The 17,982-nt window shown below is 33.4% G+C and overlaps 2 protein-coding genes across 3 annotated transcripts; one reads left to right on the top strand and one right to left on the bottom strand.

Annotated features, from left to right (window-relative positions):
• Positions 1 to 1,598: 1,598 nt before the first annotated feature.
• Positions 1,599 to 12,764, bottom strand: Hel89B (histone acetyltransferase 1). Of its 2 annotated transcripts, none has more exons than XM_077437533.1 (31): positions 12,629 to 12,764; positions 9,883 to 9,940; positions 9,621 to 9,798; positions 9,487 to 9,550; positions 9,148 to 9,297; positions 8,887 to 9,062; positions 8,608 to 8,800; positions 8,312 to 8,511; positions 8,145 to 8,240; positions 7,899 to 8,075; positions 7,555 to 7,817; positions 7,054 to 7,471; positions 6,830 to 6,976; positions 6,583 to 6,760; positions 6,435 to 6,520; positions 6,168 to 6,349; positions 5,985 to 6,081; positions 5,762 to 5,910; positions 5,359 to 5,678; positions 5,113 to 5,279; positions 4,889 to 5,036; positions 4,515 to 4,744; positions 4,310 to 4,442; positions 3,990 to 4,225; positions 3,695 to 3,896; positions 3,309 to 3,604; positions 3,062 to 3,235; positions 2,651 to 2,982; positions 2,318 to 2,570; positions 2,062 to 2,237; positions 1,599 to 1,992 (listed from the first exon to the last, which is right to left on the bottom strand). In XM_077437533.1, exons 2-31 carry the CDS (start codon positions 9,891 to 9,893, stop codon positions 1,728 to 1,730), a joined length of 5,697 nt encoding a protein of 1,898 aa, XP_077293659.1. In that variant the 5' UTR covers positions 9,894 to 9,940; positions 12,629 to 12,764; the 3' UTR covers positions 1,599 to 1,727. The 2 variants fall into 2 exon arrangements, with proteins under 2 accessions (XP_077293659.1, XP_077293658.1); XM_077437532.1 differs by having other exon boundaries at positions 8,887 to 9,074; positions 12,629 to 12,740.
• Positions 12,765 to 15,037: 2,273 nt separating this feature from the next.
• Positions 15,038 to 17,279, top strand: PIG-Q (phosphatidylinositol glycan anchor biosynthesis class Q). Its single transcript, XM_077437922.1, has 7 exons — positions 15,038 to 15,809; positions 15,886 to 16,011; positions 16,087 to 16,222; positions 16,312 to 16,456; positions 16,528 to 16,720; positions 16,796 to 16,910; positions 16,984 to 17,279. The coding sequence occupies exons 1-7, from the start codon at positions 15,144 to 15,146 to the stop codon at positions 17,178 to 17,180; spliced, it is 1,578 nt and encodes a 525-aa protein (XP_077294048.1). The 5' UTR covers positions 15,038 to 15,143; the 3' UTR covers positions 17,181 to 17,279.
• The last annotated feature ends 703 nt before the right edge of the window (positions 17,280 to 17,982 follow it).

Genomic DNA, 17,982 nt, shown 5'->3' with positions numbered 1-17,982 from the left:
AAACACAGCCTCTTGTTTATGAATGGCTGGCTGTGTTGTGGACTGACCTGTTGCGGGTGTTTTGTGTTTCGCTCTGGCGACGCGAAGGCTCTCGGGAGGGGGGGAAGGGGCGCGGGGGGCACCTGTGAAGGGGCGGCGGCTCGGGCCGTAACCTGGCTCGGGCGGCGCCCGCCACCGACTGGTTACTGCTTGGTGGTTATTTGAGTGCTCTTTACTGTATGGTTCTCTGATGGCAGCGCCACTGGTGCGACAGCGTCGCAAACGCGAAACACTCTTCAAATGCGCCCGCGCATCCCCACTGAATAACGATTTCTTTCGATTCTAAACAAAACAAATGAATCTACTTTTTTAAATACTAGCCTTTAAGGTAATATCGAAACACAATCAGCTTTAGATTGTCATTACAGAGTCTAGTTTAATTATGTATTAAATTTATTATAAACAAGAACTGTAAATAGGTTTTTGAGCTTTATTTTACAAGGTTTTTATTTGTTTCCTTTCCTATTATTCCGTACCCTAACTTTGAAATAAGATAATACTTTGAATACGAATAACAAAAAATAAACAATTTGTAAAATAGAAAATGATCATTAGATCAAAAACTTTTATAATAGACCTAAGATGTATTATGAAAATAATTTGTAAACAATATAGCATTTAACAAAAAAATTACATATCAATGATATATCGTCAGCGTACGATGAAAATTCATTGACTATTTATATGTAGAAAGAAATATTAGTCACAAAGTTGTATCAGTACATTTTGCGCCCTCCGTGATATCCCTGGCGTTTATGTACATATACAATTTTAATCTGTTTGTCTGAGAAAAAATTACTATCATTTATCATTGGAAACGTTTCAATTTTTGGCCATGGTTCAATTATTGGTTGATAACTGAAAGTTAAAAAAAAATATCTTTTATGTTCTCAACGGTACTCTTGTTCACCACTTACAATATATAATTTTGCCACAATGACATGTATTGTTTTAATTAAACCACAGTGACTTACTTTATTGTTATTGGTTAGTTCTTCTACAATCATCGCTATTGCTAGAAACTCATATCTTCAAGGATCATTTCATATGAAGTCCACTAAATAGATATATCGATTTGTCCTTCCTCTTTTCATTTTATTTCCCTATTTAGTTGATCTCCACAATCTCTATACTTTATAGCTTACCCTTCACTTTCTACTTTTCTTGTCATATAATTTTGTACCAACAAGTTGAATAGTACATATGTAGTTACCGACTGGTTATTATATTACAATATTTAATACAAGTTAAAATATTGTGTATAATCATAAATATAGAATATTATTCTACATTTATGTGTATAATAAACAAATAATTAGTCGTTTTTTGCTTTCATAGCTTGATTAACCAGTTTAGCATCGTTGAAATTATAACATTACAGATTTATTAAGTAATATTTTCAAACTCCAAGGTGCCAAAAATACTTAACCAATTATAATTCGGAATCATCCAAAAAGAATACTAGAAAATATCCTTTGAAGCCTTTGTAAAACCAAGTTTTGAGCTTGTCCTCCAAAAGCACATTTTGTATGTAATAATAATGTAAATCAAAAATGAAAACTTCTTTCCAATTCGATGATTTAATAAAAAAAATATAAATAAAGACAGATTTATACAAATTCATTTTGTACATACGCACACACATAAACGCACACATCATGCAAATAAATAAGGTTTTTATAAACAAACTACTTTTTAAACAAACTTTGAACGAAATTCGTCATGTCATATTCTGTTTCATATTGTTTATCTTCCCACAGATCTGGCAAATTATCGAGAATAGCTTTCATGGTTACGGGACCAGACCCATATAGACCTCTCGATGATATTGAAGATGAGTTCGAATTAGAATTAGGGAACAATTCCAATAATTTATCAGTTCCCATAGTTTCCAAAGAGGCATTTTCACTGCTAATCACAGTGTTAGCAGTCAGCAATTTAAACTTCTGAAGTCTAAAAGAAATATCAATGTAAAATTTTACAAAAAACAAACATATAAAAAGCTGTAAATTAAACAATTACCCCATGATTTTCTCTTCCAGAGTAGCGCGAGTAATTAGTCGGTATACATTAACAACTCTTTTTTGACCAATGCGATGTGCTCTATCCATTGCTTGCAAATCTTTCATAGGGTTCCAATCGTGTTCTACAAATATAACTGTATCTGCTCCAACAAGGTTAAGTCCCAAACCACCAACCTAAAAATAACGACATCTTGTAAGTCAAATACATAAATAATTTTAATTTAGCCAAACAAAAGCAACAATCATCAATTTACCTGTGTAGTGAGCAATAAAACGTCTATACTGGGATCGTTGTTGAATCTTTGCACAACTGATTGTCGTTGGCTTGGCGATACAGTTCCATCGAGTCGAAGATATGAAACTTGTGGTAATAAAGGTTTTAGTAAATCATTTTCTATAACTTCAAGCATTCCTTTTAATTGACAGAATATAAGTGCTCGATGTTGTGATAACACTGAATTTGTGTCAGAAGACATACATCCAATGCCACAATCTTGAAGAAGTTGCCTAAATTTGAGAAGAATGAAATAAACATGTGTAACATATCACAAATATAATCAAGTGACATTATATTTTCTGGCTTATACCTCAAAGCTGGTAATTTTGCCGCATGCTGAATATCATTCAAACTGCTATTAGATTGTGCTAGTTCGTGAGTTATATTTGCGAATTCTGGATGTTGCGAAGTTAGAACAAGTTTAGGATGATTGCAAACATTTTGTAAATAACGCAGTGCTTGGAATATATGTTGTTGAGTTTCCATTCCGTCTTCGATACCATTTGGCATATGAGTTCGACTGAAATCTTCATACAAGCGTTTTTGCAATGGACTGAGTTCACAATAATAGTCTTGAGTAATTTTGGGAGGTAATTCTTTGAGTACATCTTCTTTCATTCGACGCAATAAAAATGGTAGAACCTAAGATTTTAAAAATACATTCAAATTTGTTATATTATTACTTGTTAATCAGTTAGTAAGTTATTTAATAATTTTCCACCTGTCTATGTAAAGCCTCCATGGCTAGTGCACCAGCTTCCAAATGCAATGGAGTTGCCCGTTGATCTCGTGCAGCAAGAATTGGTTTTGAATACCTTGCGGTGAATTGTCTCTCTGTTCCCAGCAAACCGGGCATTAGAAAATCAAATAACGACCACAATTCCAGTACATTATTCTGAAACATCAAAAATAAGGATTTAAACAAAATTAATAATAGAAAAATAATTTCGTAAAAAAATCTTAACTACCTGAATGGGAGTTCCTGACAATATAAGTCTGTGATTGGCAACTATTGTTTTAATAGCTTTAGATGCTTTAGTTTTTCCATTTTTAACAATGTGCCCCTCGTCTAATACACAATAATTCCATTTGATTGTATTAAAAAAATCAATATCTTTTCTTACAATGTCATACGAAGCAATTATAAGACTAGACTTGTTGATTTTACACCTCAGTCTTTCTCTTTCTGCTGGTGGTCCCATGTAGTGAAGTGGAGTAAGATATTTACCTAATAAAAATTTGTTGACTTCATACACCCAGTGTCCTGTAGATTAATTAAAATTAAATGAAGTTTTAGTATTTATGTTTATCAAAAACTGCTTAGAGAATTAGCTACATTTTAAATATTTCATACCTGTTAGAGTAGGTGGACATATCACAAGTGATGGTAAAGGAATGCTGTCTGGAGATTTTGTTTCTTTGAAACGCTGTTCTCTATAATAATGGTCTCCTGCTATAATACAAATAGATTGCAACGTTTTTCCAAGTCCCATATCATCACACAGTACACCGTGTAGTTTATATTTATTTAAAAATGCCAACCAATTTACACCAGCCTGAAATATGTATTATACGAATTATTTTTTCATAATGAATTGTATAATAATGCCACGAAATAGAAACTTGTGTAATTAATCAATCAACTATACCTGTTGATAGCTTCGTAGCTCGGCTGAGATGGGAATTGGAATTTTATAATCTTCGATAGATTTGGGATTAAATAATTGCTGTAAAAACTGTCGATCTCTAGTTCTTTGAGCTTGTAGTTCATCCGATAAAGATGTAGGTTCTTTGATTGCGCCGTCGAGAGGCATCAGCTGAATCAGTGTAGCGAAACAATGAGTAGACATTAATCTGACAGATTCATCATGATCACTCATACGTCCTAAAATTGGCAAAAAAGATTTATTTTATAAGTTATTTAACAATTTATAATTTACCAATTCCACGTACATACATATGTACATACCTAGCAAAGGAACAACTAGCAAAACTATGTAAGGGACAACATTAATTTGAAGTTTGTCAATAATGCAAGCAAGAACTTCTGACGCCCCTTGTCGTTTCTTGTTACATTCTAAAACACTCAACAAAGGAATTACCTGAAAGTTAATGAATTAATTAGTACAATTATAAATTACCAATTAATGCAAAATTTTATTCTTTGTTTTTACCTTATCGACAACTTTTTGCATAACTTTTGGTGCATCAATGTTAGCTAAAGTTGCAATGCATCTTGCAGCCATATGTCTTACACCCTTATAAACATTTTCTAGAAGAAGTATCAGGCAATCGAGGATTTTAAATATCTCTACTATCAACTCAATTTGGACATGAGGAGCTACCACTTCTAAAACTTGAAGGCTTGAAATTACATCTTCTGCTGCATTCACAGATGTGTTAGCTGAAATTCAATGCACATTATATAAATAATGATTGTAAAGTAACTGGAATACTGACTAAATTGTGTGACATTTGAAAAATTACAATCAACGTTCTACATTTTTTACATTTGAAAACAAAATATTTTAATATCATTTAAACAAACCTTTATTGCATAAATCTACGTCTAAAGGTTGCATTATGCATTCCCAAAGTTTTGGCATTTTTTCTGGCAATTTTTCTCCGAAAAAAGTTGTCATGTTTATCAAGGCAAATGTTGCTCCTCGTCTTTGGATTTGATTTTGTTTATAGATCTATAAATTTTAAATAATTTAATTCATGAAGCTTAAAAAATTTCTTTACTGATTGAAATTTGGTGTAATAGTTAACCTCATCTTCTGGCGGAAATAATTCTTCCATGGGTATATCTGTATGAGGCGGTCTGCCAGGACCTCTAGGTAAAGTGTTATGATTAGTACTATGAGATCGTTTGAATGCAATTCTTTCTGCATTTTTTTGTTGTAGAGTTAAAGTTAAAATTCCACTTTTTTGGTCATCTATAAATATAAAGTGATTTCATCATTTATAAAAATTTTATTTAAAATATTTAAGAAAAAATATTTATTTTATACAAACCTAATGGTTTAGATGGCCACATTCTTTTGGCAGAACTTGTGCTTTGTTCGTTTTCAATACATTTCTGGTCTACAATCCTTGGCGTGGAATCAGAATCAGACTTTAAAAATGTGCAAAGATTACCAAAGACCTTGGGGTTCGGACATGGTTGACGGTCTATGCACTGACTTAGAAGAATCGCTAAATTTTCTGCTGCAATTTTTTGCAAGTGTTCATCCTCTTCTTTTTTAATAGATTCCATAATCGGTTTAATGACAGGATTAAGTTTGTCGGGAAGAGCATATAAATTAGTACAAGCACCAGCTAATGTTGCTTGTGTCCTAAGAATAAAAAAGTTACTTATCATATATACATACAAAATCGTTTAATTTAATAACTCTAATTAAAATAAATATATAATTACGATATATAGTAAGAATTTTGTTCATTAGAGCATTGAACTGCAGCAGTCATTATATTTTTACGTCTTTCTTCCAAAGATTGTGAGATCTTAGGTTTAAGTTTAGCCTTATTAATTAATTGTTCGCCATATTGACTAGTAATATGTAATACCTACAAAAATAAAAACAACATAGCTTAGCCTGGAAATTGTTTTAAAAATTTTATTTTCGTAATAAGAAACAAACCTGTTCTAAATTAATAATATTGTTAAATTCTTCTCCATCTAATGGTAATTTATAATGACGCATCATTGCTACAAAGTCCCTTGTATCTTGAAGAATCCTAATAAATTATTTTATCGTTTTAATGCACATACTATGATAGTATAAAAGTGTGTTAATATAAAGAAATTATTATATATTCAATACCTTGTACAATTGAAAGCAATTTCGTCAAAATAAATAGGTTGGAGGAGACACTGGTGAATTTTATTAGCTAGCTCTGGAGGACACGGTTTAATTGATGAATCTGTACGTGCCCAATATGTTATAATCAACCCAACAACTAGTCTTTGTAAAGCACTTTTAGATGACAGATGAACTAGAAGAACCTTCGAAATATTCAGAATAAATGAACGATATATTTAATGACAATTATACATAAAGAATAAAATAATAATTAAAATATATAAACACCTTAATATAGCAGTCTATGGGACTTTCCACATCAGCAGAATAGGTTATGTTAGGAGCTGGTTTAATTATATATCGTGAGAGCAAACCTAAAACAAGTGATTAGATATACATATGTACACACATATGTAGGTTTTTATTGAATTCTTACCTATCATTTTTGACGCCATGCACCTTGTAAGCATCACATTATTTTCTCTTACAGTTAATGTTGTAGTTTCACTACCCCCAACAAACCATTTTTGGGATACATTGGAAATTCCATTGATGTGAGATGATGGATCATCGATTGCAATTGTGGTAGAATTTTCTAGTTTAACTTTTTCATCCTAAAATATAACAAATTCTAACATGTCAGGATGAAATTAAGAGATAATTTTAAGTTAAAATTATCTTACCATAACATGCTTGGGTTGTATTAATTGTGATGAATCAAATGGAATTCTCGATGGTTGCATGGTAAAACAAATCCATATTGAAACATAAGGACAAGCTGCATGAAGTAAACATTCTAGACTTCCGGAACAAACCAAATTTGCCCAAACCTTGAAAAAAAAAACTTTTATACGCATACGTACAATATATAAAATAAACATTCGGTCCACAAATGAAAGTATCTTACTTCTTCAATCATGTTTTTAATATCTTGAACATGCTCTACGAGCACTCTTTGAAAAATATGCCGTAGTGTATCTTGAAGCAATTGAGCACTCCAGTGACTATTATCGTCTTCAAATGTATCAATATCGTCACTTTCTATTCCCAACGCTTTCATTCCGTCTTGTATATTTATAAATTCTTGTGATTCAATTTTAGTTGTTTCAATTTTAACTTCGGATGTTTCTTGAGCCTCATTATTTAATTTATTTTCTGAACAAGTAGCCTGCTTATATTCTATTCCATAAAAGTAGTTTGCGAAAACTGTTCCGGCACATTTTGTCAAAGTTTGAAGAGTTTGAAGAGCCGACCGCCTGACAGAATTTGTAGGATGTGATAAATATGGCCAGAGCAAACATATCACACTTGGTATGTATTCTGGGCTAAAAAAATCACATTTTAATGTAAAATTAGAATTCAAACAAAAAATGCAGTCAATATAATAATGACTGAAATCTATTCATACCCTAAAAGAGTATTAATCCCTGGTTCCTCCAACAAAGTAGCTAATAATTCCATATAACTTCCACAAGCAGCAGCCACCTCATCATGCACTCGAAGCAATCTACATAATCTTCTTACACTGAGAGGTATAATACTAGGTTCATTTTTCATAAGAGATTTGGTAACGGGGATCAAAGCCCGAGCTGCAGCAGCAGCAACATCTTCAACTGGATCCCACAAAGCACGCACCACAGGTAAAAATACTTTAGTTTCTTCCTCCGATTTCTGAAAATAATATACAAGGATTATTTTTCAAACTGAACGACTATACAAAATTAATTTTGATATTAAATAAATAATTAAAACCTGTTGAACGACTAAAAGGTATTTAAATCCAAGAAGAGCTCCATGTCTAGCTTCCCAGTGAGATTGGTTAGCCAAAATTTTTAATGACGTAGCAATGTGGATAATTCCTTTTGAACCAAGCAACGATGCAGCTACTCCTAAGCATTGAGCACAAGTTTCTCGCACTGGCGCAATAACCTTAAATCAAATATTAAGATTCAAAGACTGCAGTGTAAAAACAAAATTAATAAACAAATTAAATATTACCTGATCCGACACGAAATCACCAAATCTATCCAGAGCCAACACACACAGTAAGCGTAATGATATATCTTCCATCCAACTTTGATGCATGTTATCCATCTAATATTTTGAGGTAAATTCAAAACGTGTCTATATGTTTACCATGTAATGTAAATAAAAAAAATAGTAACCTGTTCTGAGGTTGATGCTCTTTCTTTTCCAGCTCCAGAGCCGTGACTTTTTAAAAGCTCTCTTAGAGCAGTAGCAGCCCCATGACGTGTTTCCCATTGAACGCTGAATAAATCAGCAGCAAGAGCACTAGCCCAACCCTCCAGTGGCCACCATTCTACTTCTGTGCCCCAACTACCGTCGGCCTCGGGTAACCATTCACCTGAAATAATTAAAAGCATAATTTAAATAAATATATTATTCTATGATCGATCAAAAATTTTGAATTGTATTAAAAAATATAACAAATAAAACAAACCATATAATGGAATATTTTCTTCAATTTTGGGATACGATTCAGATGTTTTAAATCTTTTTTTTTCAGGTTCTTCTCTAGGTGTAGATAGTTCCTCACTCGGAAGTACTTTTTGTTGGCGTGCTTTACGTCGAGCACGATTTATTTCTCTAGAACTCAAGTTAGTATCGGATAAAACCAATTCACCAATAGGTTTCTAAAAAAATAATTTTGGTTTAAGAAAACAGTTACATTCGACTATTCGAGTTCATAAATGTGAACAAATAATAATTGAATATTTACCCGATGGGGCAATGCTGAATTTGAAGAATCTTGACGAGCATCAGCCTCGACAGTATGATTTATTAAATCATCATTAGAAAAAACATCACTCATATCCATTCCCATTTTTGACGCAATGTCTAATCCAAGTCTTGCATTTAACAATTGTCGTTGTCGAATTAATTTTTCCCGCAAATCTACAAGCGTGACTTTTATTACACAAACTATATACTATATTGTCAAGAAGATCACACTAATAAATAGTAACATAATATGTTTTACCATGACTTGAAGCAGTAGGGTCTTCGAAATCATATTCTTTTCCTTCCGAGCCCATTAAATGGGCTCCTTGAGCTAAGACATTTTCGATGTCAAATGTACTAAATCTTAAGCGCCCTACATCAAGTGCTACATTTCCAGAATTATTTTCATCTAAAATAAATAAAATAAAAATTCATCAATGCAGAAAAAATGTTTATATGTGACAGTTTTGTAATTTCAAAATGTGCATTTGTGATTGCACATTTGAAATTACAAACAACTCCTTGCTATAAGTAGCAGCATATAGATTACAAAACAAATACTACATAATTAAATACTTAACTAACCCAGAAAGGTTACCTTTTTTGACACTGCATGGTTCTGGATTCCATTGGGGTACATTTTTTAGGATAGCTTCAAATGCCTGGAAGAGTTTTTAATATAAAATTGGATATTCAAATGGAATTATAATTGCATTTAATAATTTGTTAAACCTGTCCAGCAGCAATCCTGGTCTCCCAAGCTGTTGATCTTAAAAGAACATAAACACGACCGAGCAACCGATGCAGTTCATGAGGCCTCAATTTTTGTACCTCTCCTAATTGCTGCGCTGCAGCATGTCGGGTTACACTCGACGAACCAGATTCTAGTAGCACAAAAAGCCGTTCCAACCTAGAAATAAAATTGTTGTAAAATTAATAATCATGCCATTTTTGACTATAGTTATTAATAAAATAAGAAATATTTTTCAAATACCTTGAAGTCATTGTTGTAGGTCAATATTCGTAAGGGCATTGAAATTGCAGTGTGAAATCTACAATAAAAAATATGTAAATACAATTAAACTGAACGAAATAGTAAACTTGGTTAAAAAATAAGGTAAATCGTCGACACCAAATTCATTCAACAGCTTTTAATAAGTACATTAACAAATACATAACATATATTAACAATTGGAGAAGAGTTGTAAACATCGTCCACTCAGTCTGAAAACTCGCCGATTACTAAATGTAATATATTATCATTTGCTAAATATGTATATATATAGACATTTAAACCGCATTTGACCACAAGCCCATGCTTTATCTATTATACTCACTTATGTTCACTGGTGGGTACGATATACTATAACATCTGACAAATAAGGGTTAACATATTCACAAGTCCATTTGAAGACATGAACTGAATCATCGAGTTTTGATCTAACATTCTATAGGGAAAAGATTACTTTCAATCAATGCCGGCCTTACACCTAATGTCGCCCTCGGGCAATTTTTTCTAAACACCCTTATACAGGTTTTTTATTCCAAAATTACCTTTTTTCATTTCAAATTGGCAATTTGAAATGAAAAAGGGTCTATTTGGAATGAAAAACCCGTATAAAATTATAAACAATTGATTGCCATCCTCCTTTTTTTGGGTTTGAGACCTTGCTACAGTTTCAGGCAGTGTCAGCAAAAGCATAGCAACCCAAATATTTGGATTCTTGTAAATTATGTTTTATAAAATTTAATACAATGAGTGGATTAATTTTCCCTTGAACTTTATTTGAAAGAAATACTTTTAAATTGATAAGTTCATTGCTAATAATATCAGATTTTGAATTCGCGGTGAGCTTAATTTGAAGATCAGCTCTTTTCAGTAGATTATTAAAAGATACAAAAAATCCCACATCTTTGAATATTCGTTTAACTGTTCGTATCTAAGATAATTTTTTTAGGAATATAATTGCACGAAATCTTCCAGCGATATATTGAAGCTGAAAATAGTGTAAAGAATCTTTGGAGAATATCGAAAAAAGTTTGCGATGTTACAGAAGACTTCGCAACGTCGTATAGCACGAGATTTAAATTATGGCTGCCACATGGAAACGTTAATTATAATACAAAAGGGAATGCACCTACTCCCAATGAATAGAATTTGCCGAGTCCAAATGTTTAAGTTTAGAAAGTAGAGGCGCCTTTGGCGCTCTAACCTAAAATTTTGTAGGCCCTTTGGCGCTCTAATTTTAAATTTAAAGCGCCTTTGGAGCATAGAGCGGCGCCCTAATTTATTTGGCGCCCTCTATAGACTTTTTTTGTTTATTTTATATTGTTGCAAGATATATTAGAGAGTCTAAACACACCTTTACAAAACTCGAAATCCTCGGCGGTAATTATCTAGGGTTTGTTTGGATTAGCTACAATTTTTATACCTGCTTTCTATCAGATTTCTAAATAATTCTAGTTGGAAACTTTCAGCGTGGTAGGCTTTCAACAGAAAAGTCGTCAGCACTCAAAGGGTTAACTGATCCAGTTGGATGGAGACGCAATCCAGGAAGAAGGTGTGAACTTAGCTTCTCTATCGGAAGTCATAACAATTAACAAATATTAATAATAAAAAAATATTTTTAAAGGTGACACCACCCCTAGTGATGCCACTGTCATATAACTATTTTTTACTAACCTCTTCTTAGTTCAGAATTAATTTTGTCGTCTGACGAAGTTTTTTATGGGAAATATGTATTTTCAATGTTATCATGAAAGTCTTATCAAGCAGCAGCTGCACTAGTTATATCTATCATTCTTCAAAAAAAAAATATAAAGCTTACTGTGTCTCCATCAACTATCCGAAGTACTGGTGAATATCACCCTCCAAATGGATCACATTCTTGTGCAATGTTGAAGAGCTTATCAACAGAATTATTAATATCAAACCGTTATACGGGGGTCTCGAGATCCAGATATATTGCGCCAAATGTAACTAAGACGCATATATAATATATGTAAATGGTTTTAAAAAATACTATTATTTGCAGTTTTTTTTATACTTTTACGACGGTTCAATTTTCTCGTTTACATATGTATACGCAAAAAAATTATTGGACAGTATACTGAAAAGAGCCAACGCCTATCTGTATTACACAAATGGAAAACGAGTATTCCTGACAGGAAATTGCTACCATAAAGATAAAAAGAACACGAGACACAATTAAAAGCATAGCACAAATGATAAACATAAAAAATCAGCACGACACATATCATTGGATAACAAATACAAAAAAAAAAAAAGAGGAAAAATTTAATATGAATCAAAACTGATACTGGAATACGTTCCCACTTCCCGTTGTGGGACTTCGATATAAAGTTATAAAACTATAATGGAAATATTTTTAGTTCACACGTGTTGGAGACTTTTCAATGCATGCACATGTATATCACCAAATCGAGAAATGTCATTCTCTTCCGCCTGTCTAATTCGAGCGTTCAACTGTCACGGGCGAGGGCTTCGTTTGAAAGGAGACTGGAGAGTGGAGAGTGGAGAGTGGAGAGTGAAGAGTGAAGAGTGCAGAGCGTGTCATCGGAGACACGACGATCTCCGATGACAGCCGAATGTCAACGGGAACAAAGCGTAGAAGAGGATCGTGTATAAGCGACATATGTGAACGGCGAACTAGACAGGTGGAACGGAGTGGCGATCAGATGTTCAGTTGATCAGCTGATCAACTCAATCAAGGACTCACCTGTGCGGGGGGGTGCGGGCGGGGCGAGAGAGGCGCGAACCCCCGGGAAGAGAGTGACGTCGCGAGAGGGCGCGCATCTCGCCACGGACGCCTTTATACTGTCAGCCATACTGCCGGGGATCACAATTTATGCCGCGGTGGCGACCACTGACCATCTTTTCAAATATCAACACAACGCTTTTCACGCTCTTTTTGCATTCATCTCGCTTCGGGTTTGAATCTTTGCATTGCTAAACTTCCATTTGATGCAATTTTATAATTAAAAAATACTATTTCGGTTCGTACGAATAATATATATGTACGCTATCGCGACGGCCTTGGTTCAGGCTTTGATTTTTACTGTCAAATCGCTGATATTCTTCATCGACATCTATGGGGTGAAAAAAATGGACAGGGAACCAATAAAGCAAAAACAATATGTTAGAATGTTTTCGAATTGTGGTGCTGAAGGCGGATGTAACGCATTTCTTGAATTGCACAACGCTTGAATGTCCCCATTCATGATTCTTTCGGTTCGGTGATTATTCCGCACGAAGCGATATCGCACACGGAATATTCTGGCACTGGAAAATTTCATCCATCGAGAGTTATTCACGCGAACTATCATACTGTGGCGGCTCGCTTATACGACATGGTCGAGTTTGGTTGCCTTCCTGCGAGTGGGGACCAACCCGGCTGGGTTCGGAGAGCCGCTACTCACTCTGTCTTCAGCTTTCATATAATAAATACGTGCATTAACATGCCAGTCGTCTCATTCGTTCATCCTCCATACTGGTGACCCCCGACATCGAGCCACGCAGCCTCGATCAATTTCAGCATGCCGCTCATCCCTGCCTCGCCGAGCCAGGCGGAAGAGCTACCCGCCGCGCCCCCATCGCCATCAACACAACCTACCTACCTACCTACCTACCGACGTCCAGCCACAACGTCGATGACAGGTGCTTACAAAAATGGGGGAGCGAATGAGACGACGATCTTGACAGCTGGATGTGGAGTCATGCGCGATCCACTACACATAGAACGGTCATCCAGCACCACAAGACATACACCACCTCAGCACCATCATCATTATCATCATTAAGGCCCCGTCCGTCCCCACGAGCGTCGTCACGCCGAGACGGGCGGTAGCGCTACAACACCTCCACGAGCCACAACGACTCACAGTCCAGCTCGGAGTATCATCAACCACATCGATGCCCCTGCCGCCCCCGCCGCCCCACCAACCGACATCAGCCTCGGAAGAGCGGCGCCGGCGCAGCTTCGCATCGCGCGACCATCGGACCAGCCACCGTCCTGCTCGCGACGTCACCGCCCTCGAATCTACCGACCATTCAGGGCGGTACACCTACACAGCGGATGACCCACGTCAACGATTTTTTTTCTCCCCACGTAATAATTTTTTCTCTTTGTGTAACAATAATTTTTTTCTTTTGTAAAATTTGTTTCTTTGTAATTTTGGTATCGCTGATGCTGGGGGGGGAGTGATGTGGCGGCTCGCTTATACGACATGGTCGAGTTTGGTTGCCTTCCTGCGAGTGGGGACCAACCCGGCTGGGTTCGGAGAGCCGCTACTCACTCTGTCTTCAGCTGTCATATAATAAACACGTGCATTAACATGCCAGTCGTCTCATTCGTTCATCCTCGCATCTCATTCGATCCACGCATCAAAGGGGCCCCAAAAAATTAAAAATAAATAAATAAATAAAATCGAAGAAAATGAACGTTTTTTACAAAACAGAAATTTTTAAGAAATTGTGTTTATTTATTGCAATGGGTTTTATGAAAATGCAAATACTTACATTGTCGTCAGCAGGTATATTTGCGAATATTCAATTGGTTTCAATTGTATATATATTTCTTTGGAATTTTGTTTATGTCATAGTAAGTAATTATAATCTGAATTCAGATTTTATGGGGCTCCAATTTTTTTTCGCACACATTTGGAGAAGGCAGGTCCTATAAACATATTTTTAGTAAAAAATAAAAGTCTCAAGAAGTTTTTAATGGTGAGGATGGTGAAAGCAAAGCAAACAAGAAGACGGCTTACTGTAATATGGATCAACCAAATCGAGAAATTGGCAAAATCCTCCTCTTTAAATATTGCCGTCAGCTTAGCCTAAAACCAGAGAATCCAAAACATCACACAAGATTGCGGCCGAGTAGTACGAGAAGAAAATGAAAGAGAGTTTGTTCATCTGCGGATACATATTTAAAATAAAATGAACAACGTCACAGTATACATAAATCAAAATATATCAATTCATTATCAGTATCGCTAGGTAATAATAAAATTAAGTTGAATTCTTTTGTTTATTCTAGTCTTGAATAAAAACACCAGTGATTATAAATGATTAAGCTGAAAAAATGCATTCATAAAAGTCTGCCCTAAGCCGAAGTCTTCAAATTGACAGTTCTTAGAAGAGGTATGGTTGGTATAAGGCCTATCAACGCCAACCAAATTGATAATTGTCAAACTGACAGCTGCCCCTAGACGCGCCCATACTTTTCTACATAAATGGATTTTAATATTTTTTTACCCGATACGTTAAATATTTATAAAAATAATCGTATTAACGGTTTTGCTGTGCAAATTACTGATAGTTTATGGGGAATATTTATCATAGATGATAAACTCTGTCGTTTTCAACAGCGATATGTTAATTCTGATATTGGTTATGTAGAAATTACCGAAAAGCATGTATTAAATGGAAATATTATAGCTGATGGTGCGAAAAGTCTTAGTATATCCGATGTGAGGAATAACAATTACGTATCCATTCAAATCGAGAATAGAAAGATTTTCGTTTCTCAGTTAATAATCAATTCAAAACAGTTGAATTTAGAAACAGAAGTCAGACAAAATATATTTTTATTTTATAATCATAAAGAATTTTTAAAATCTGAAGATTTATTGACTTTGGAAGCTAAAGAGATTGATAGAAGTATTAATGTGAAATCAAACATAAATCAGTTTCTCATACTGAAAAACCTTATTTCACCAAATTTCGCCGATAGTGACAAAGATAAATTTGATCGTAAAATTAACACAACAACCAATTCGTGTCTAATTATTTTTAACATGGTAATGTATTTCACCAATCATTCGAAACTATTTCTTCATATTATAAACATGACTAAATGTGTAAATGCAATTGGACTTTCAATTTGGAGAAAACGTAAGGTACATCTACAACTTATTTAATGTATGCTGTAATTCGTATATACAAATGATATATAACAGTAAATATTTGTCATAGATTTCAGTTGAAACGGGTAATTTTTTGTTAGCTTTTATGTTGGATTTAATATTCGGGATTGTTATATTACATTGGATAAATCAACATTTGCCAGATCTCGAGAATAATTTTTTTATAATTGTTGAAGTAAGACATCTTCATTCAGCATGTGATTTTCTTCTTTAAAATAATTCGTTTTGTAATCTGATTTATTTATCTTAGGACATCATCTCCTACTTAAAAACTCTTCTAAGTTGGCTCATGGGATCTCCAGCCGGTTTCAAATTAAATCGCACATTTAATAATATGCTAGGAAAATTTTTCCTCAGTAATATAGACTTGTGGTGGAAGTTTTTAGGTTATATTATTTTGATTATACTAAGTTTTTTAAAAATTGTCAATTTTGAAAATTGAAAAGAATTTGAAGTTTTTAATAATTATTTTCAGAAATATCTAGAGATGTATTGAAATTTTCCCTTCAAACATTTAAATACATGGGAACATTTGGAATCACTTTCCAAGCGGCAATATTAGCCGATTTGCTTTCATTTGCAAGTCTACATATTTATTGTATTTATATTTATGCTGCCAGGTAATCAATTTTTCAAATTTCATCAAGATATTTATTTATCCTTCACATTTATAATTTCGTTTGTTTTTCAGGTTATATAATGTACAAATAAGTGGCATAATAGCACTTTGGAGACTATTTTTGGGAAAAAAATATAATCCACTAAGAGGCGGTGTTGATACTTGCCACTATAATCATCATCAACTATTTATAGGAACTCTAGGATTTACAATGATGTTATTTTTATTACCCACAACCATTATGTACTACGTTGTGTTTACTACTGTAAGTTATGGTGCTTATGTTTGAAATGAAGATTTTAATGTAGTTTATATTGTATTTTTTTTAATTTGATTTTAGTTTAGAGTAATAATAATCATATTGACAGAAATTTTAATGAAAACGCAAGTTAATATATTATCACTTCCCATATATTCAATGATCTTGTGGATTTTAAGGTCAACCAAAATTTCAGGTAAAAATAATTTCTTCATAATAAGTTCATATAAATTCTTATAGTTTTGTCAAACATTTTTTTTTTATTCTAGGTAATGTCCACATAACGGTCATACAAGATATGACAGTAAAAAGTAACTTTGTAGTCCTGCTTGTACAGTTGAAAACTGTTTCATTGTCCCATATCCTGAAAAGTTCAAAAACCATACAACTGCAACCCCAAAAAAACATCAAATGGGGAGAAATCGTACCAAAATTGTGGCGAGGAAGTCTTTTGTATTCAGTATGAACATGAACACATTTTTTTATCGAGTAAAATATGTACATTCATCTCCCAATGATTATTATGAAAATAAATAAAAGAACCTTTAAAGTTTGCACACATTTTAATTTTTTTAAATTATTATATTTGCAAATTACAATATATATATATATATATATATATATATATATATATATATATATATATATATATATATATATATATATATATATATATATATATATATATATTGCGAACACCAAAATTTCACATAATGCAATAAGTGAAGGTGTACACACCACAAATTACATTTAATGGTGATACTTAAGTGACTTGCGATAGTGCGACATCTAATTGTATCAATTGAACATATCTTGCAATGAAAATGTACGAATTGACAAAGGAAATGATAAGTAATACTTAAATAGCAGTTTTTGAAAATTACCGTACAAAAACTTCACATCTAAACATGTGATTCACCAAAGAATCAAAGCAGTTACTATTATATATGTATGTGTTTTTAGACTGAGATTATTTAACAAACTGTATGAAAAGATGGCACGAAAAAAAATTCATCTTGTTTTTCCAAATGTCTTATATAAATTTATAGATTGAACAAAACATAATTCAAAAATACAATCACAATGAATTATTCATGTATGTATATATATATATTTTTTTATTTGGGATATCAGATTTTATTCATTTATAATTCTACATATATATGTATATATAATTTTTGAAAAGGCACTAATGTGATTTTTCAACTATTTTTGTAAAAAATAGTTAAGCTGTATAACATTATAATATGCAACTGCTCTTAAATTAT

Source organism: Arctopsyche grandis, chromosome 9 (genome assembly GCF_051622035.1).
Source record: "Arctopsyche grandis isolate Sample6627 chromosome 9, ASM5162203v2, whole genome shotgun sequence".
Taxonomy (NCBI): Eukaryota; Metazoa; Arthropoda; class Insecta; order Trichoptera; family Hydropsychidae; genus Arctopsyche; species Arctopsyche grandis.
Note: the sequence above shows the minus strand (reverse complement) of the source record. Positions and strands in the feature narration are given on the sequence as shown.